At 30.3% G+C, this 21,019-nt stretch overlaps 3 protein-coding genes across 9 annotated transcripts in view; 1 reads left to right on the top strand and 2 right to left on the bottom strand.

Annotated features, from left to right (window-relative positions):
- Positions 1-31: 31 nt before the first annotated feature.
- On the bottom strand, positions 32-5,165 carry LOC116773575 (PRKCA-binding protein). Of its 3 annotated transcripts, XM_032666056.2 has the most exons (13): positions 5,000-5,165; positions 4,821-4,907; positions 4,428-4,478; positions 4,296-4,352; positions 4,143-4,217; positions 3,244-3,355; positions 2,777-2,905; positions 2,274-2,506; positions 1,827-2,001; positions 1,346-1,539; positions 960-1,112; positions 709-811; positions 32-473 (listed from the first exon to the last, which is right to left on the bottom strand). In XM_032666056.2, exons 1-13 carry the CDS (start codon positions 5,044-5,046, stop codon positions 99-101), a joined length of 1,791 nt encoding a protein of 596 aa, XP_032521947.2. In that variant the 5' UTR covers positions 5,047-5,165; the 3' UTR covers positions 32-98. The 3 variants fall into 3 exon arrangements, with proteins under 3 accessions (XP_032521947.2, XP_061384735.1, XP_032521949.1); XM_061528751.1 differs by lacking the exons at positions 4,143-4,217; positions 4,296-4,352; positions 4,428-4,478 and having other exon boundaries at positions 5,000-5,110; XM_032666058.2 differs by lacking the exons at positions 4,143-4,217; positions 4,296-4,352; positions 4,428-4,478; positions 4,821-4,907 and having other exon boundaries at positions 5,000-5,147.
- A 2,279-nt stretch (positions 5,166-7,444) lies between these two features.
- On the top strand, positions 7,445-9,548 carry LOC116773693 (uncharacterized). 2 transcript variants are annotated; one of them, XM_032666195.2, is made up of 2 exons: positions 7,445-7,614; positions 7,864-9,548. In XM_032666195.2, exons 1-2 carry the CDS (start codon positions 7,603-7,605, stop codon positions 8,158-8,160), a joined length of 309 nt encoding a protein of 102 aa, XP_032522086.1. In that variant the 5' UTR covers positions 7,445-7,602; the 3' UTR covers positions 8,161-9,548. The 2 variants fall into 2 exon arrangements, with proteins under 2 accessions (XP_032522086.1, XP_032522085.1); XM_032666194.2 differs by having other exon boundaries at positions 7,452-7,629.
- Positions 9,549-12,818: 3,270 nt separating this feature from the next.
- The window catches only part of LOC116773528 (uncharacterized), a 61,760-nt gene continuing 53,559 nt past the window's right edge, over positions 12,819-21,019 (bottom strand). For all 4 annotated transcript variants that reach the window (XM_061528696.1, XM_032666004.2, XM_032666003.2 and 1 more), the window contains 2 exons: positions 16,511-18,414; positions 12,819-14,068 (listed from right to left, as the gene is read on the bottom strand). In XM_061528696.1, the coding sequence (XP_061384680.1) occupies positions 16,517-18,397 (1,881 nt within the window). In that variant the 5' untranslated portion in view covers positions 18,398-18,414 and the 3' untranslated portion in view covers positions 12,819-14,068; positions 16,511-16,516. The remainder of the gene's footprint in view (positions 14,069-16,510; positions 18,415-21,019) is intronic.

Here is a 21,019-nt window from a genome sequence, read left to right on the forward strand (position 1 = left end):
CGTTTCCTAAAACATGTTATTTAAACAAACCTTTATGAAATATACATTTATTAAAATAGTTTAAATTTAACATTTATAACAAAAAAAAAAAAAATTAATTATTTTCCAATATTAAGATCACAGAGTAACTTATCGAAAACGTCGTCAGTCCCTTTATTTGGCTTAGGAATGAAATCATCAAAGAGTCCATTTTGAAAGTCTCCAAAATCTTCACGAGTGTCGGCCAACCCTAATTCTGTCAAAAGAGAGAGGTTGTCATTGTCAGTTTTGACATTTGTAACGTCACTGTCAGGTTTCACGTTGGTCATGTCTTCTGTCAAACAGGGTAAAAGTTGTTCTGACGAGTCCGTCTCATCCTTGTCTTTCGTTTCACGTCTATTGAATACTTTTGTTTCCTTATCGTCGTCTGATGCATCGTGGTATTCTTGAATCTCTTTGCCATATTCAATCTCTGTATCTTCATCTTCGTTATCCTAAAATATAAGTTCGAAAACCGATATAAATATTTCATTCATAAAAAACTTATTTTCGTAAATAAAAATAGTTTTATAATAATTATAAATTAAAATCGGGAAGTAATTTACGAAATTATTGCAATTATATTGTAATTGTAACTATGGTCACGTACCTACACAAATGGCAACCCTTTTTTAGGTTCTATCACAAAAATTCAATACAAAAGAGTATTTATAATAACTTTTGACTTACTTGTATAAGTTGTGTAGTAGATTTGTATTGGAAGGCATTTTGTGATAGATCTACCTCCACAGGAAACAGAGTCGCATTCTCTTTCAGATGTTCAACTGTCTCACTGAAAATAATTATTATGAATGAATTTATAAAATATAACATTAAATAAACCTTTTATTAAGCGAGTTTTCAACTGACTATCTAGGTTATATTACGTTATAGATTTAATAAAGATTTTAAATCAGATATAGATAATTATTAGAGCATACTTGTGATAAACAGCCAATCCGTGTATAAATCTCTTCAGTTGATAGGCTACGTCTTGTGTCTTTTTGTTATCTAGTAACTCCAACTTAACAAGTACATCTGATCTCAGTCTTGCAAATCTAGCCCTTGCTTCTTGACGGCAACGTAGAATTAATCTGTAATTACAAGAAATAAACTTATTTTTTTCCTTTTACCAGAAGGAAATTTTTCGTTGAACCTAAACACGCATATATACATATATATATAATTACATGGATAGCATTAATTTAACATATTTAAGATTAAGAATAATCATCTATAAAATGTTTAACTGCATGATTCAATGTTTTAAACATTTAATTAATCTTTCTTTACTCGTCAAAATTAATCTTGGCTTCTCCATAAATACCTATATTCGTAATTCCCCGTTTCCACTCTGTACAGGGGCTCCTGTAAAGCGTTATATCCATATTCCTCGTCATCCATTTCCTTGACCTTCAAACAGTACGACAGGTATTCAAACTTGGTGTCCGCGTACTTCCTTATAGTGAGCTTCGTGTCTGGTATAGCTTTGTGGAGATATGTTCCCATGTCAGCTAAAATCTTCAATACAGATACAGATTAAAAATTTACATTAATTAAACCACATAAGTACATGTTAAATTATATTATTTCACCGTACAATTTGGTCGCCTGTACTAAAATTCGTAATTAAAAATACGTATTATTAGATACCCTTTATTACTTTGCCAAAGATTTAATGCAATCATGAAGACTTTTAATTTCGATTTTCTGATGAAAAATATTATATAGTACATATACAGCCTTAAAAACCTAATTTTTATTACCTTTCCTATAAAGATACGTAATTAATTTATCGATATTTTTACCGGTTTCAATGTTTTCAACATTTTGATGCCATCGCGTTCAAGGAGTCGGTGGCAGTGGCCGAATTTGGAGAATGCCTCAGATGCTCTCGCTTGTGGCTCGCGTACACCGATAGCGGCGAATATATCGCCGATTGATTTGTATGTTTGAAGCAAATCGAAGTAGGATTTCAGCATTCTAGAAATAAGATATATATTATAATGTAAGAGATAATTTATCGTTGGTAAATCATACGAATATTTTAGCTCTATTCACATACTATTATGTTGCGATGTTGATGACACGACTTTCTCAGAGCTTTAGTAAAAATGAGGATTAATATCGGACCGAGATAATTACAGAAAATATAGTTATCGAGATAAAATTTTAGGTATATTTAGGTACATTGAAAAGAGAAATATATTAGCGAAGTATTAAAGTAAAATAAGAAAAATTAAAATCTGCGTCACCTTTTGGCATGTTCTACCAATCTCTTGTATGTGGTCTCTGTTTCACGCATTTCATTGAGTTTTGCCACCAGTGTATCATTGCAGAGGATTGCTCGAGATAATCCCAAGGCATCTGCTGTGCCAGTCGACATGTTTTCCACCAATCTATGTTTCATCTTCTTCATTATGATGTCCAATGATTTGCCTTGCTTCGGATCAGCGTGGAGCTTGTTGTAGTTTATGGTCACTTGGTCCTTAAATGAGAAAATTTTTTGGAAATGTAACATTAACAATGTTTGCTCCTAATGGCTATAATTAATAGAGACTTTTTTGAAACATTGTTGTACTAAAACTTAGTTGATCTAAAACCTTGGGTGTTTTAAAATTGTTATGTGATTTAATTTAAGATTATGTCAAGATATTTTCTTGTATATGTTCGAAAAATTAAATATAATGGTAGAAATCAATTTATTACATATATTCTTTTGATTTTTTGTTGTTATTTTTATACTGTTTCAGTTTACCTTAGCCGATTGTATCATTTTAGCAACTTCAACTTTAGTCTTTCCCTTAACTGTCTGACCATTAACTCCCACCAGCTCGTCTCCGCTTTGAAGTGTTCCATCTTTTGACGCCGGCGTGTTGTCGAAAATCTAAAATGTTAACGTAATAAAATATATCAATGTGAGTATTCAATGTAAATATTCCTTAGTTTCTAATAAGCGATATACGAAATTATGAAGTTGATTTTTAGAGTAAGAGTCTTGCAATAATAATAATAATTAAATAAACGCCTTTATTCCGTTCGACAATTTCTTCGTTTGGCAGAACTATGACATTGGCAAAATATTCCATGATTCCAGTGCGAATGAAGCCATAGCATAAAAAAGTAAGACTTTTCCTGTATTTTTTACATGTAATATTTTAAATTTAGGGCACTTTCATATTTCTAAAATAATATATATATATTTATTAATATTTATTGAGTCACCTGTACTATATATAGGCAAGGACATAAAGGTGCCCCGCCGCCTATACTTATGCCAATAAGATTCTTCTCATCCTTATTCAACACCACACTCCCAGATGTAACTGTCATGCCCCTGAAATTATGCAATATTAGACGTAATGTTAAGATTACATAATGATTTAAAATGAACCCTATTTCATTAGATACTTATAGAAGTACCTCTAACATCTTCAGTTAGAAACAGTTTGTTGGTCCAAAGTTACTTACTGTCACTTCGATGTTTGATATATGAATTCTAGCACACATTTGCTATTCTAGCCACTGAGCATCTTACTTTATAGTGCTATAATGATTGTAAAGTAGTTGAGGTGAAGGAAAATAATACAAGGCGCAAATAAGAATAACTTTATTTGGAAAGATACATTTAAAAAGGAAAAATAATATATGGTAATTTCTAATAAATTAGCAATAACACGAAATACAACTAACATACGCTGGCTGTTATAAAATTGGAAGAGATGATTTTTTTTTAGTCTTACAACGATTTTTTAAATTAAATGTACTTTATAACATACAAAAAAAAACATACAAATCAGATTGGAATAACAGAATATATTTACTCTTATTTATCATATTTTTTCTCTGCCCTTACGTTAGATAGCAAAGGAAAAAAATATATATGTACATAATAGTCCTCATAATTAAGAGGTCGCTACGTTTTCTGTACGAGCAGAGGCTAATAAAGATTAGTTTGAATGGGTTAAACAACACAAAAAAATCAACTCTTTTCTACTATACAATATTCACACAATTTAGCGACTAGCGATTATAAGATACATAGTTTGTCTTATGCCCATTAATAAAGGTTTTAGAGCTATTGATGTCAATATTTTATAGCCTATGTTATGGTTGTTACTAACATAAGATTTTGATTTGGTATCAAATATCTTTCTTGTCTTAAATCATTGAAGATGCAATCCGGGTCCGGGCTGATTCTGAAATTATTATTATTAATAAATGAATGATCTAATTTCACTTACCACTCATAATATTGTATTAGAATATGTACTTACTCATCCAGCATAGCATCACTTTCGGCTTTAACATCTTCTGTATCCGTTATAATTGCACTGAGTTATACAAAAATTATTTAACAATAGTAAAACAAACAAAACGACATATTAAAGAATTTTTATTAAACTTACCTGTCTACGTTTAGAGATAAACAATTTTTCGAATTAGCCGGATTCGTTTTGCTAAATATTAAAAAAATTATAGAATGTTAATTTATTTTTAAGGTTTGATAAATCTCGAGTCTAAAACCGTATAAAACACCGATAAAATCAAAGCGAATTAAACAAGTGATAACTTTATATTATATACTTTAAGAGTACCAGAGAATTAGAAATCTGTTTAAATTAAGGATTACACGTTACTAAAAACAAAAGTTCTAATTAAATACAAAAAAAATATGTGCAGATAAGACACCGACTCCACTAAATAACACACAACTACAACGCACTTACATTGGTAGTTTAAAACAATTAAAAATATATACATAAGGCTTAAATTAAAAGCAAAAACAAGGGAATAATTACAGTCTATCTTCGAACATCTTTGGTGCGATTTGCAAGTATAACCTGGGATCATTGAAGGGCATTAATTGACTTCTGTCAAACATTCCCCTGCAGCACAACGACACAAATGAAAATAAAACTGCCAACTGAAGCATTAACCAGGATGTCGAAGCGATAACAGTGTGGGAACATTTACATACATTTTGTCCTCTTCAAAGAAGAAATCGTCGTCATATTCCTGCATCATTTTGTCTGGTTTAACTTACAAAGGAAGACTATTATAGTGATGTCAGTTGTATCGATTTTGTTTTTGTAGCTACGTGTCATGTCGAGCAGTTGGTACAAATAGCGCATGCTCAGAATCGGTGTGCTTAGTACTAGCTCGCATCGTCTATACGAAGCGTTACACGTTTGTCGTTGAATAACCTGCTTTAATAGTATAAAGTATGAAGATTTTTTAATTAAATGGTCTAACTGATACGGAATATAGAATCGTTGCAATCGAGATAATATAGTGATATTTTAATAAAATATATCTGATAAGTGTTTACATATAAACTTTTTTAATGTTATGGCTTCATTCGCACTGGAATAACATATATACTTATTGGCTTATCTCAGTTCGCTTTCCAATTCTTTTCATTTTTTTTACAATGACTAATAGTCTTCGAAGTCAGAGTGTAATTTGCTTAAATGAAATAAACAAAAAATATGGGTACTTCTAAATACATCTTTGCGTAAGATTTTGACCCAAAGTTCAATTTTGTTGAGGCTAATTACGTAAAGAATCTTTAACGGTATTTGGTAATATTTTTTTTTTTAAATAACTGTTCATTGTTAAATATACATTGTTCTTGGTTTATTTAAATTCAATATTATCTCCAAATAACTGGATCTTATACGTAAAGTAACCTTCGAGTTATTCCAAACATATGTACTTAGTAAAAATGTTTAGCATTACAACAAAACTATTTTAACTTTATAAAAGTGTTTGCTTATTTTAATCTATTTATGAAATATTTCAATACTAGTGTTCATTCGTGAAGTTTGAAAATATAAAATTTTTTTATCAGTAAGAAATATTTCTCAGTTCCTCTTCAAAATATAGGAATGGAAGGATTAAAATGATAGTTAAATTATTTAATTTAATACCTAAGTCAGATCAAATTGTGTACAAAAAAAAAACATGTAATTCCTTACCGAATATTTAGTCCGTGTAATAAGCCTTTGAATATTTAGTCCATCTAACAAGAATTCGTTCTGTCTTTGTACATAGTTACAATATACATAGTTAGATTTTTTAAATTTATTGTTGCTATCAATATTATTATCATCGTAAGGAATAAATTATGTTAACATTGATTGCTTGATGTTAGTGATTTTTAACTGTATATAATCACTAAACGTATTACCTTGATAAAATGTCATGGTTTGTTGTGAAAGAACTGCCTATAGGTGATTTTTTTTCATCAAACTCCAAATAAGTAACACGCTAATGAAATTTTATCACCGGGAAATAATAACGTGAAATTTTTTAGGTGAAGGTAACCATGCGAAATTTAATAAGTATGAAAACAAACATTTTGGTATATAATCAGAAAAATCAATAATAGTTAGACGTATATAGAAAAGCTATGATTTTAGACTTTTATGGAAATAAATACATTGGTCTAGGTCTAGCTGTTGAGTGTCTGTTTGTATTATTAATATAGCCGCTTTTTAATAAAATTATATATAGCATATTTTTTATATATAACATACAAAATACATACATACAATATAATTTTGTTTATTTGTCTCCGTGTTCCAGCTAGTCTTAAAAACAGCTGGAAATATTGAAATATTCCACTGTCAGATATCTGATGTAGTTAAAAGTAACAGATATGTACATACACTATACATATGTACTTCTAAAGACAAAATTATTCTAGCACAGTGTATTGTTGCCTATTTGGAAGACTCCTAGAAGTTAAATAAACTAGATTGTCTTGAAGCTTTTTGCATCCGATTTATTTGCGAGAGTATTATCAAATGTCTGGTACCCAACGTTAATTCAAGTGGCTCCCTATCTGCCTTCGTTGGAACATACAGAGAATTGTCATCCTTATTATTTTTTCTTAAAAACTTATCATCTAACTATTTGTTGGAACGATTGCATTATTACTGTCCAAAACATTCTTATGTGGCAGATAAGGCTTATAGTTCCACCTTCTTACAAAAATCCTTTTTTGTTCTACCCATATACCTAACAGCCTAAACTCTATCATAGCATCTTAATACGAGGTTACGTAGAAGAATTAAAAAAATATATATCTGAACGCTTATTTTTCCGATTAATATTAGAGGAATCTGTTCGGATATAGTCACGACTTTTATAATAAGTAATACGGAATACAAGGAAAACACAAATGGAAAATTTAAATAAAGCAAAATACTATGAGATTATAATTATTAAAATTTAAATTGAGATAATACATTACATATAATTTCATAATATAATTATATTTTTCAAAAGCTATAAAATATTTTAATGGCAATAAATGATTAATATCATATAATTAAATACTTATATGATATATGTATTATATACGAAAGCAGGTATAAGTAAAACTGAATTCGGAACACCAAATTATGTGATCTGTTGCAACATTAGATGATTGTCTTCCAAGGATGATAAGCAACTGATTATTTTGTAACACTCGCAAGAAATCCAAGCATTAATGCATTATACCATTTCTGTAGCAATTTCAAGTTCTCCGAAGCAATAAGTGAGTCGACATCATAGAGGTCGGTCGTACGAAAAATGACACGCATAGTGAGTATTGTCAGTGTAAGTGTCACAGTGTTTTGTGATGTTTATTTCAACTTAAAAAAATATATTTTTATTATGAAGTGATAAATTGCTTTTTCCTTTTTAATAAACAATTTTTAAAATACGTGTATAATATTACGGTTTTGATTGAATTTTAAATTTCTCCTAAAATCTTTTCCAATTAAAAAAAAAGAAAAACATTTTTTTTTAAAAAGAAAACAAAAATATCCAAACATTATTTACACATTCCAGGTGTTAGCGTGTATTTTCACCTTACTGTCGCATTCGTTCGCGGCGGGTCCCATAGGCACCTTCCTGCAAATGAACGCTATAGGCTTCCCGGTTATACATCAGCTACAAAAATGGGTATTCGATCCAGATGTCGCGCTGAGAAGACGAAGACAATTCATAGACCTGCATGGTGATAAGGGGTCAAAACTTATCGAGAGACTCGGCTTGGGAGTAGATGGTTACGCGGATGAGAGGCTTAGAATGCAAAGGGAAAGAGATGTTGGACATTTAGGAGGACTTAACTCTTTAAGGCCGTAATGTTGGACAGTTATTTAAAAAAATCGGTCAATGTGGACCATTATTTTAATCGCTCATCAAGGCTGAACGGTGGTTTTAGTTTCGTGTGAAAGCAAACTATTCGCAAGCGTGTGTATCTATAATTTGATTTAAGTGACTATACCAAATATATGGTTATCTAAAAATAGTTTTAGATAAAGCTGCAATCGGGTATTAAGAAATGTTTAGGTTGATTTATTAACATAGTCCTGGATATATACGTATATAACTATACATGTAATTCTACTTGAAGGATAAGGGTGATTGTGGTTCATATAATTATGTTGTTAATGAAAAATTTGTTACAGTGAAATACTTCATTATATCTGGCTTCTAACATTTATTTAGGACATATCAGTGACATCTTTATCAAAATAAACACGGCCAGTTTTAGTTATATATAATGTAAGTGGTCTGGATACTGTTCTAAATCATTATATATCTTTAAGTGTTTCGTTGTTGCTTGTTTAAACGTTCTGTTAAATAAATTCAGTTATCTTATCTGGTGTATGCTTAAAGATAAACCTCTATGGTGTTTAAAATTTATAATGAATGCAACAAATTTCAAGTAAATCAAGTAAAGTAAGATATCATTTGTCGTCTTAGTTATTTTAAGTTGTCATTAAGTGTTTTGTTAAATAATTTTTGAATCTCATTCAATCATCATTAGTATTAATTTCGTAAAAATTAAACAATTCTACGAATATTATAATCAAAGCTCAGGTTTTTGTACCATGATAGTATAATGTTCTTACGAATTAAATAATAACAAAGGTCCGAAAAATAATTAGAGTCCTAGTCCATAATGCGACTTGCCATGCAAAAAGTGTGGTAGAAAACTGTTTGATTTTATTTAAGTTTGTAACTAGTTTGAAAGATAATCAGGAAATGTGATTATTTGAACTAAGACAATTTGTACCATAAAAAGGCTTTAATGAGAAAAATGAAAATATAATATTTGACCCATACACGTTAAACTATTAAAGAAACAAACTTGTTTCTCCTTATCAATTTTAAACAGCATTAGAACCTGCTAGGCCAGTAATTATTAATTAGGCAGTTATTAGCAATGTAGGTTAGGATATAAGTTGATTTATTACGAAATTCACGTCAGCATTTTTCTAACGTATTAATAATTACGTTCATTGAGAAATGTCGTCACATTTGGACTTTATTATTGTTTCATCTTAGTGGAAATTGCTGGTGTAGCGAATTGTTATGTGAAAAAATTGTTATCTATACAAAAATTATACAAAAAAAAAATGCTTTATATTTCAAAAAGTATTGTCTAAATTCTCTAGTTGTGTGAAGGCCGTTGTGGACCAATTTTAATATGTTGCAAGCAATAAAAGTAATTAATATTCAACTAGCGATAGTGGTCAAGGATTTTATTGGTTGGCCAACATCATATTGTTTCAAACATTTAAAATCTTTGTTACTTATTGTTCTATGAGGATTTAGGTTACTTTATTTTGAACCGAAATCAGTAGTCTCTCTGTTTGGATTAATTTAGATGACATCCAATCTTCGATTTGAAGATTATGTAAATGTGAACTATTATAGTATTATACTGTATAATAATCTGTTCCAAAGAACGAATAATTCAGACAATATGGAGCTATCAGAGCGTGTCGCATAACGCATTTCTTTTGTCACGAAACTTCTACCTTTTGATGATTGTTGCAATGGTAAATTACAAATATTCTAAAGTTAGAGGAAGCAGTTTAAAATACATCTGTAACTTACTTTATAACATTTAATTGCTTGGTGCTTAATGTCAGTATATCTATATATATTAGTCCCGAACTAAGGATACAGTAAAGTGAAAGTTATGAAGGAAATGTATTTTGGTGAAATAAATCTTGCATATTAATGTTGTAAATTATAGAAATTACTAAGATTTCGGTATGTTTGTTTATGAATTATAATGAAATTAATTGTTATATCAACATAAATTGGTTTTCCCCCGACAGCGGAACTACGCACGAATAAATATATTCTTACCTGTACCGTCTCGTGTATATATCTAAGAAGCGTAATGTTTTTCAACGTTTTTCAATGTCAATGTTTTCTCTTCTATAACGTTAAATTTGCTTTATCTTTTATTATTGTCCAACTAAATACATAGTGTTTTCAGGTTTTTGTACGTTAACCGTTAACCTACGTTGACAATATTAAATAGATCTATGAATCTATGAATGAATAACTGATAACGTCTCCGTATTTATTTTAACGATAAAAACTAGTAGTAAATTTACTAACTAATGCACGAGTTCAGGATCTATGATACTCTTAATCCCCGCAGTATGTTACCAAAATGAATAAATCTTATTTATTTATTCATATAATAAATAAATGTATAAGTGCTTTAAGATTTCCCTCAGTCGCATTTGAAGTAACGAGAACATAAGTTATAAAATATATTATGAAATGGGGGGCTTAAGGATATTCATGAGAGTGGGAGGTTGCTCAACATTATTGTATTATTGTTTCTGTGTTACAAGCATCCATATTTAATTTCCTTCAAATTTATAATATTAGTTAGATCTGATTAATCTGTTAGGTGATAGAAGCTAGCTGTGGTCAAGTTACTGCAGCTTGAACATGGGCTGGCTCGACTGGGGAAGTAACAATCTTTCACAGAAGATCGGTTTAGAATAGTCTTTAATGGCTGCGTTTCGTCCGATGAGTGAGAGAGCCAGTTGAGTATTGACCTTTCCCTGTTCCCACCCTTTCGTCTCCCTTTTCCACAGTTAATTTTGAAAACGCATTCGCAACATCCATTAAGTTGCAAATGTCCATGAGCGACGGTGACTACCTCCAAACAAGTAGGCCATCTGCTCGTTTGCCCCTTTGACATAAAAAAATCTTTTCTTCTAAATTATAACAGATTGTAGGGACAGTATATTTTTTATGGAAGCTGAATGTGTTTCTAATATATATAGATCCTATTGATGGACCTTCCAATTTTTCTGATTAAAAAGATGTCAACAATTTCACATAGGAATAAAATTGCCATTCAAATAGGCCTACAGCGATATGTAACATGCAATAGTTGCATATTGTTATGATTGTCTGTAAAAAACGAGTGTATTAGGCTGTCTTGTTGCTTGATTGTGGTCATGAGATCACTTTTCAAGAGTCGAGACCTTGTTCAAGAATATAAACCGAAAAGCATTAAACAGTTAATATGTTCGATGTGTTAGAATTTAGGTTAGCATTATAATCTTTATAATTATTATTATTACTGTTAGAGTTGTAAACAACCATTAAAACCCGAATGTGGTCTTTCTAAAACAGCTTCGGTATTAATTTAAATAACACAAATTTTATTAAATAACATAAAGGATCTATGTTGGCAATTCAATAATTTAATTTTTTGTTCACTACGCCATCTAGTGAAAAGAATAAGTTCAAGACGGCATTCATGTTTAGGTATACGGTTTTAACATAGATGGCGCTTTATTATAGTTTTGTTTTTTACCTGTAATAGGATTTAGATTGAACGACAGATGAAAATTTGGTAAATTTTTTCATCTTGAAAGATAATTGGTGAGACACATTAGAGAATGGTAATATAAATTATTATGTCCGTCACCTGCGCTACGGTGGGGGGATGAGTGGCTGAAGCCTCCCACGGACGAAAAAAAAATTTCTTCATTACTTCTTAGCTAAAAATTTTCCAATTGTAACTAACCTAATATCTTAACGAAAAAAATCTGTTTAATATAACATAGTGAGTCTATTACACTGTACGTCAGCTGGTGTTTAAAAATAAAAAAGAGAAATAGTTTTTATTTGAGTGATTTCGTCTCAAAAAATTTTTTTACCTAATGATAGCTTATATGCAAATGTGGATAAATATATAAGTCAGCTGGCTGTACCTAGGTGGAAAAACCGTTAGCTGATCCTTTGAAAGTTATTACTTAGGACTTAGGTTGTGTTTGCCTCGACTTAGTGCTAGGTGACTTTTTTTTTTATACCAACAGTATATTAGCAATCAGCTCACAAATTTTCAGAAGCAAAATGGGAGAGGGGAAATGACTTATCTTAAATTATTCGACATAGCGCCATAATAAGACCCTTGAAATGAAACAAAAATTCCCTTTCAATATTTTTGAAACCAATAAGTACCTATATAATCAAATAATTTTAAATACATTCAACTAATTAAGTTATCAATAAGCTTACTTTAAATTAATTAGTTACTTGATAAATAATATTTATTATATAAAAAAAAAATGAAAAATAACAATGAGACTAACATTGTTATTAATTTATTTTCGTTTTCGATTTGGCTTGTGTTATTTTCATCTCTCAATCCAATTCATTGTCAGAGATGCTATCACAACTTTCTGCTGGTAAAATTTGTCTATTTTTTTGCTGAGAGGATTTAATCGGATAATGTATTTGTTTTCTTCGCGAGGCTGCAACTGCTCATCCCTCCACCGAGTCTTAACTGAGCGTCAGGAGGCTTTGTGATACTATTTTCTGATGCATTTTACTGGTTACCGCTTAAAAGGGAAGTGGTCATGTAAAAAGCTTATAGTCTATTGTCTTAAAAATGTTCAATCTTTTGTGTGTATTATAGGTTATTAGGTGATTTATTGGGCGTAAGATTCAAAAATAAAACTATAATATCAAATCACTTCGTATATTTCGTAAGAATTACAGTATCAAGACTCAAAAACTTATAATAATGACAAAAAAATATTCTACAAAATTTTCAAGAAAAATCGAATAATAACCTTACTATATCTAGGATATTTGGAATAAAAAATAAAATACGTAGAGTTATTTTCAAACACTACGACTAAATTTCCACTTGAATTCGGAACAGTACTATTAATTCATAACTGGGATTTATAAAAAAAAAAAACGATAAATCAATTAAAGATCCAAAAAAAATATATTTTTTTAAACCTCCAAGTAATTTATCATTTATCTAAGCATTACAGTGACGTCTTAGAAAATAAACGAGCCAGATTAGAAACAAATTTGTTAAATTGATTACATTCATCATCCGTTTTCAAGAGCATAAGACACTGACTCAATAACAATATAAATGCATATTAATAAAAACGATTATTCTAAAAAAAAAAATACAAAAAAATTGTGACTCGTCCCTTAAAATTATGAATACAATTTTTCAAGGATTACAGAGCATTTCTATTACGTAATAAGGCACCTCAAGTTTTTGGTTTTTATTCTAACAGATTTTCTATTTATATATATGTATATACAAATAGAAAATAATAAACGGTTAATAATTTGACGAGAAAAACTTAATAATAAAACGCCTTATGCTGGCCATGCATGCAACCCTATCTACATGCAAGAAAGTCGAACATGCACGCCAGTATTGCATGTTAGCTGAGATGTAATTTCAGAAATGTTATTAGCCCGTTATTATCAAGGGCCTTTTTTATAATTTCATTATCAGTAATCCAAATAAGTGCAATAAATCGATAGTTGTAATGACATCGCTATTTTTTATTTTATCGATTCATCATATATGGAATGACAACACTCGGGGTTGGGAACAAGATTTTGTTTGGAGGAATTTATTCCCATCATTCATATAGTAAATCTTCTCTTAATTCTCCTGTTGTGTTAGTTTCTTCTATACAACGTTGATTAATCTTCTAAGAATCCTGATAGAAGTAAAATCACCGTACACATCTCGTTCACCTTATCGGAATAACTTCAAAACTAATTTTACCGTAATATGGCATTATTATAAATATAATTAATTAAGGAGATCAAAATACATTTGATATGAGAGTAAAATCGAATGTCTTAAAACTAAACTCTTATAAATTCGTCTCGTTTAATTTCTTTGATCTTCCAAATTAGCTCTCATGATTGTCTCTTTATCGACAACGTGGACCTGTAACGATGTAATAGAACATTAATTAAAACACCAGAAAATGCAAAAGATTTAAAAATAAAATAGAAATATTTAAATTCTATAAAAAAAATATTCATCCAAAATAATAAAGAATAAGAATAATAGAATTTTATTATATGATTAAATATCTAATCTTAATAATTAAGAGTTTAAGAGTTAATTTAACTTTTACGATTTTTATATCGCTTCATAATTATCTGTAATATTTTTTGAATAAAACTAATATTTTCGAACGTTCTATAGCCTTTTTTTTAAAATTTAAACCACATACTACCGAATTTTCGGTTATTCTACAGCAACCGTGATCACTGACAGATGAGATGAAAGTGTCCGTCAGTTATTCTTGTCATTTGTCTTGCCAATGATTAATAACGAAATGCCGGATTCGGTTATCGCAAAGTAATTGAAACGCCAGGAGTATGTAGTTCAAAATAACAAAAAACGCGACGGCACATACGAAAATATTCGTTTTATTTAAATGAATACTCCCGAAACTCCTACATATCATTACAGCACATTTTTTCTAGACGTTAAAACTTTTAAATTGAATTGAATAGTATCCTTCAGATAACCTTACAGGATGCTGCCCCATCTATACATCATCAGACCTATTAATAGACCGGTTGGTTGGCCAGGTCTAGGCAAAAACTAGACATAGGTTTTATCTACTTCTTCCGTTTGAGCTAGGGTCATCGCTAGCCATGGCAGCCAGTTTTCTTTGTAAGACAATAATGTGGTATGTTGGCAACTTGAAAAACTACTTTTATAATTACAGTTATTGACGATAATGATTTCATTAAATGAAAACGAACCGTTGAACCTTTGGTTTTTATTTTGCTCCAAAAAACTTTAATAGTATATTTATATGATAATTAAATAAATAATTTTGCAATAAAATAAAGTAATTGAATTTGTTTGTTTGCAAAAGATTATGAATTCTTAATGAGTCATAACTATGAAAGCAATAAAGTTGTGTGTGTAGTGTGATTTTTAACAAATTGCAGGGTGTGGAGCGCGCCTCACAGACACACCTATTTTCATTAGTATTAATTATACTAAAAGCCTCTTTCCTTGTATATACACATTGTCCTGCCCTTGGATTGTCCAAAAAAATTAAATCTAGTTAAAAATATTCTTAATTTTTTCTCTCATTTTTTGTTGAACTGATAGTAAGTTGCGATAGAATTCACTGTATAATTATAATATATTACAAAGACTGCAAAATCACAGTGTTGGTAGATGAAACTGGTGATTTGATTCCTATTAATATAAATAGGGTTGCAAATAACAATAAAATACACATTCAATTTTATTTGATAAACACAATCAGACATATTATTTCGCAACTGTCGTTTCGTATTTTTTTCTACCATGTGATAGCCCTACCCATCAATTAGAATGTCGTTACCTATATTAGATTACATTTTCTTTCAACACATAATCGTCGAAAGTACATGCCATAAAATAATTACAGCTTTGAAAAAATTGCATTAACGTTATGTAATTTTTTTGTAGATTAATTCCGACCGTGACCTTAAAAGTTAGTGCTTTTTATTATTTACCTAGAAATATAATTTATGTTGTTGCATGCTTATGAAGATGGTTTTATTATAACTGTCCTGGAAAAATTATAAACATGACACGGTCATTAGAATTGTTTCTGTTATGTTTAGGAATTATTAAATTTAAATATTAGTTTTTGTGAAAGAAATTTCTACAAGGACTTTTCAAGCAAAAACTTTTGATTACAAAGACACGACTCTATTAGACTTAAAATAAGTAAAATATTTTTATTTAAAGTTTAGTTTAACAACATTTATGATAATGTAAACGTTAAGTTTTTTGTTAATGTATCAATAAAAGTTAAAAGAGTTCTTGCATAACTTTTATCTCAAATCTAACATTTCCAACGTCCGCACATCGACATATCACGACTGAGCAGGAACAGGTTGCTTCATATTACACGATGAGATTTATATGTTATTAACAATTTATAGGTAATTTTTAAATGAGTATTTGATACTTATGAAATACATAAATTGATATAGAAAATAAGCAAACATATTTTTGTATGTAAATAATTTGTGAAAATTCTCATTTTATTTGCCAATGTGATATTTTAGAGAATTATAGAATTGTCAAAATATCTATATAAGTTTTATAACATTGTCGGTGTTATGATCAGAATTGTCGAACTACTCAAGTATTGCAAAATATTACAACGTAACTTCTGAAAGGAGTAAAACCAATTCGTATTCCATTCATACAACGATAATTGATTTTTTATTGTATTATTATTTTTAAAAATAATTAATAGAAAAATAAATAAAAGTGATATTTAGATGTTCGTAAAAAAATAATTGTTTTGGCAATAAAGAAGAATGAAGCAAGATAAAGTTCAAATTAGTAAAAAATTCTTACCAAATATTAAAGATACAACGTTGGCACTCGTTTTTGCGCCCCCAAAGATAATTTATTCCCAATTTTCTTGTATGCGTCATTTTTTGTCCTTGCTTTTGGTTTTTCAGCGGTCTCCACTGGACATCCTTTTAGCTCCCAAACTAAATTCGTCAGAGACTTCGGTCTACTCAATCGCCTAGATCTTTTTTCAGGGAGTTTGGGACCATTTCCTGAATCCCCAGATGTTCTGCCACCAGAATGACTCGAATCTAAAGTACCATCTAATTCCATGGCTTGATGAATATTGGAAAGACTTTTATATCGTATGTTGAAGATCGGGGAATCCCCTTTTGTTAGAGGTCTTATCGGACTAGTTCCTGGACTAGGTACCTCTTTAGTCGGGGAGTGACTCTTTTGAGTCAACAACATCCGACTTTTGTTAGTATTCAAATTGTTTTTTATATACAACTTAGGTAAATTAGGCACCGGTGCTGCTATAGAACACTTCTCTTTGTATACAATAATCGGCGTTTCTTTTGTTGTTGTGGTACTTTTGCGTGTTCTTTTCTCTGCCTTTTGGTTGAACGTTTTCTTTGTGGGTATGGTCTCTATGGGTGGGGGTTCGGGTTTTATTTCTGTAATCAAGGGCATATGGATGGGAGTCGCAGCTGGGGAAGCTGGTGCAGACTCATGTCTTGTGGGCTCGTTACAATATGATGCTTTAATATTTTTGGGTAATGGTGCAAAGCCTCTTACATAATCATATATTTGATCTATTTCATCATACTCATCGGGAATACTATTTTCATCTCTGTGGCTACTGTAAATATGACTGTGTCGGTTTATGTATTTGTGCTGGTTTGCTGTGTCTGATGATGCACTCCTTCTTAGGAAGTAACCCGTTTTTATTAAAGGTGGAGCATTGAGGGGTGTGCTTAGTAATCTTTTCGGATCACCAAGCTTTCCATCTAAAACATGTATTCGATCTACTACGTCCACTAATAATCTATTGCATTTTTCAACTAATCGTGAGAATTCCATAAAATTTTTTATGTGCTCTTCGTTCTTACATTTTAACATTTTAAGGGGTGCAGCTAGTGGTAGAGCTATCAAAGCATTCCCTTCTTTTTGTAAGGGCAGTGCGAATACATGATCTTCTTCATATAAAGATAATAATCTCAATTCTGGTACGAAATAACTAGCACTTTTTAGTCCTCTTGGTGGAGTACCATGCACGAGTCTAACAGTAATAGGCAATCGTTTAGTTAGTAACGTCTTCGCTGTATGCACTCCGCTGATATTCTCCTCTTTGGCTACAGCAGAAAACTTGCCTCTTTGATCTAAGCCCAAGAGAATGGTATCACCTTTAGAATCGGTGCATTTCAAATATTTATTTTTACCTAAAAATACCTCTCCTCTAGGCATTATTACTTCACCAGCAGGCAAAGTCCGTGATCCGTCGGCAGTTATGTCACCATTTAAATCAGTTTTAGCGCATATTATTCTTATCGGCTCTCTTACTAAGCATCCATCTTCGAGTTTTCTCCTCGCTATTTCCGATACTGATTCCATACATCGCACTGCTCTTCCCTCTTCACTAAGAAGTTCGAAATAGCCTTTGTAAGTTTCAGGGATTGTTATTCTGGGTCCAACACTAACCATTCGTCTCCCTTCTTTTAATTTTATAGCCTGTGCGATTATTTTCTTCTTTTTTCCAGCGGATACAAGTAATGCGGTGCTCTGTAATCCAGGACTAGGGAGCGTTGGTACTCCGAGGCCTCCATATTGCCCTTTTATGATTTTTGCGACATTGGGTAAACGGTTCTTAACAACAAACTCTTTGAGGTAGTGGCCTTCATCTGACCAACGGGATGCTGCGACCACAACTTGGCCATCTGTGGCTGCCATGGTGAGTTTAGTCACATCTGGAATTGAAAAAGTCTGCTATTACTATTATTATTAAAAATTCATATTCATTTTACTTCACTAGGTATGTTTATGCAACTAAAGTATTAATGGTACTCCATTTTCCATCTATAGACGTTTAATAATTTTAACTTCACAAGTTAGCCAAAAATTATATATCAATGTGATAAAATAAAGCCTAGGCTCTTATAATAATTTACAACTCCTCACTCTAAAATGTTACATTCTTAGCCACGAAGCGTTACATAATTTACATCAATTTTTAATTAAATATTAACACTGTACTAACTCGCATTCAACTCTACAGAGGTGTTAAGGATAACCAAATAACAGTTACTGTTATCTAAATCATAATCAAAAATGCGATGGAACAATTTCGTAACATTTCATAGACATTATAGCTGTAACTCTGTGGCTCTTTGTGCGTGTGCACGTTACGTCACGTCACGTCACGTGACGTCGTATTGATCATATCACTAATATAAATTGATATTTTATATTTCTGTGAATTTTAAGTTTAAGTCAACTTTTCGCGGTGGAGTTATGAAGTAAATAGACAGTCGATAATTTTATTAATGAAGATAAGATTTTGTTGGTTTTAAACTATTGCTGCTAAAAATTTGGTTTTTAATTTATTATATTCAACTTTAAATTTGAGTCTTCTTTTCGTGGTGCAGTAAGGAGGCAAATTAACAGTCTATTAATTTATTAATGAATATGAGATTCTGTTGGTTTTTTAACTGTAAATTAAATTTTGTATTAAAAATAGTATCACACAAAATATATTTTGTAAATTGTACACGATGTTCTTTTTTCCTATATTTTCAAGAATCGTGCTACAATGGAAATGTTATGTTAAATCTCAATTTGGCGACTGGTCACCGCAAACATTGATATCACTGATAAAAGTACAGTTAGCATGAATCACTATTATGTGTACGTGTTTATTTTATACAGTAACGGATTCTGTTATTTTATTGCTTTTTTGCTGACTACGCTTTATAGATATAATATAATCAGCTCATATTGCACCTATAATATAAATTACCCGGATTAATCTCGTTGATATTACGAAAATTATAGAATTTATTAGATGGATTTTCATCTCATGGAAGTAATTTAGATTATATTATTAATCTATTTATATTCTATTCAAATAACAAACAACTGTGACAGACTAATTAGAATTTATATTAAAAATATTATTTAATAAAAATAATGAGATATTTTTAGAGATTATTTTATTAACAATATGAACATTGTTATTTTGGAGTATTTTTAATGTTATACATTAAATAAAGAGATAACATAATTTCGGATTTCAATAACCAAGTTCATAAAAAGCTTTTAAAGGGTATGTAGTTAATTAATGATATTTGAAAAGGGTGATTTGGAAACATGGATATTATTTATGCTAATTTTCATTGATGAAAGTGTTCCTTGTTTAATTCATTGAATATCACCCTAAGTGTCAAACGCTGACTTTTAAACAAACATGAACTTAAACTACTTTCGGACATTGACCTTTTCAACATCATAGCAGTCGAATGAAAAATGCCAGTGTTATTAAATTAAACATTTTATATATATTAATTGTTTTATGGTATTTTAAATCTACATACATATCATTAATAATTTAAAGTCGTCACAGATTTAAGGTAATTGATTTTAACACGACCGACATCTTGAATCATGAATCGTCCATGTCTGTCTGAATTAGTTGACATTTCTAAATATAAAACATTGAACTGATGAAACGAGATTTTTAGTATGAAATTAGACAATAGCGTGGTCAAAAATATAGACATCGAGCGATGATCACGACTTATAATCACGATTAAATCTATTGTTATTAATGTAAGAACAAAATAACTGTAGTAAAAATGCTTGGGATAAATAAGAAGTTCTATTAAAATCGAGATTAATTTATAATATATATATTAATTGATATTAAAACAATATAGTACTTATTTTTGTTTAACATTTAGATATTGTGGTAATTTCAGTGTTTATCTGTATTTTCAGTGTAACGTATTTACCGCTTTCAATCAGTGAGTGACGTTTATCAAAGTTCTCACGGGATAGTTCGATTTATTGCTTCCAGATTTGTCTTCGGACCTATCCTGGTGTTATAACATGTATTTATGAGAGCTCGGTTCATGTCTGAACCATAATATTAAGTTGGTTTTTATAACAAGACGTGCCAGCTAGGCAGAAGATTAGTGCTAAAAATGTCTTGAGAATCTGTGTGGTTTTCTATAAATTTGCAGAACCCAAACTATTGATTTGATCATGATGTTTGTTTAAAAGAATTTTGAGGAAGATTTTCTTTAGACTTTGAATGTATTTTTGCTAATATTTTTTATGTTTTGCTTTCATTTATCTATAAATACGTAAGAAAATATTATGTTGATTTATTTTCATGTGTGTCTGTTTACGCAAACTGACCTATAAAACTAACTATATTTTTCATTCTAGACTTTGATATTGTTTATTACACTTATAGTTAGATGTGTATGTGACATAGAACTCTCATAGAATTAAAACACCCGTTGAAATTGTATAGAGGTCACCATTTTAACAGTGGATCCATTTTAGACGAAC

Source organism: Danaus plexippus, assembly GCF_018135715.1.
Source record: "Danaus plexippus chromosome 22 unlocalized genomic scaffold, MEX_DaPlex mxdp_27, whole genome shotgun sequence".
NCBI classification, from domain to species: Eukaryota; Metazoa; Arthropoda; class Insecta; order Lepidoptera; family Nymphalidae; genus Danaus; species Danaus plexippus.

Coding starts and splice junctions, on each gene's coding strand:
- LOC116773693 (XM_032666194.2), top strand. CDS start 7,603: ATGACACGCATAGTGAGTATTGTCAGT. Junction 7,630..7,863: donor GCATAGTGAGTATTGTCAGT/GTAAGTGTCACA, acceptor TACACATTCCAG/GTGTTAGCGTGTATTTTCAC.
- LOC116773575 (XM_032666056.2), bottom strand. CDS start 5,046: ATGATGCAGGAATATGACGACGATTTCTTCTTTGAAGAGGACAAAAT. Junction 2,002..2,273: donor TTGGTAGAACATGCCAAAAG/GTGACGCAGATT, acceptor TCTTATTTCTAG/AATGCTGAAATCCTACTTCG. Junction 1,540..1,826: donor TGTTGAAAACATTGAAACCG/GTAAAAATATCG, acceptor TCTGTATTGAAG/ATTTTAGCTGACATGGGAAC.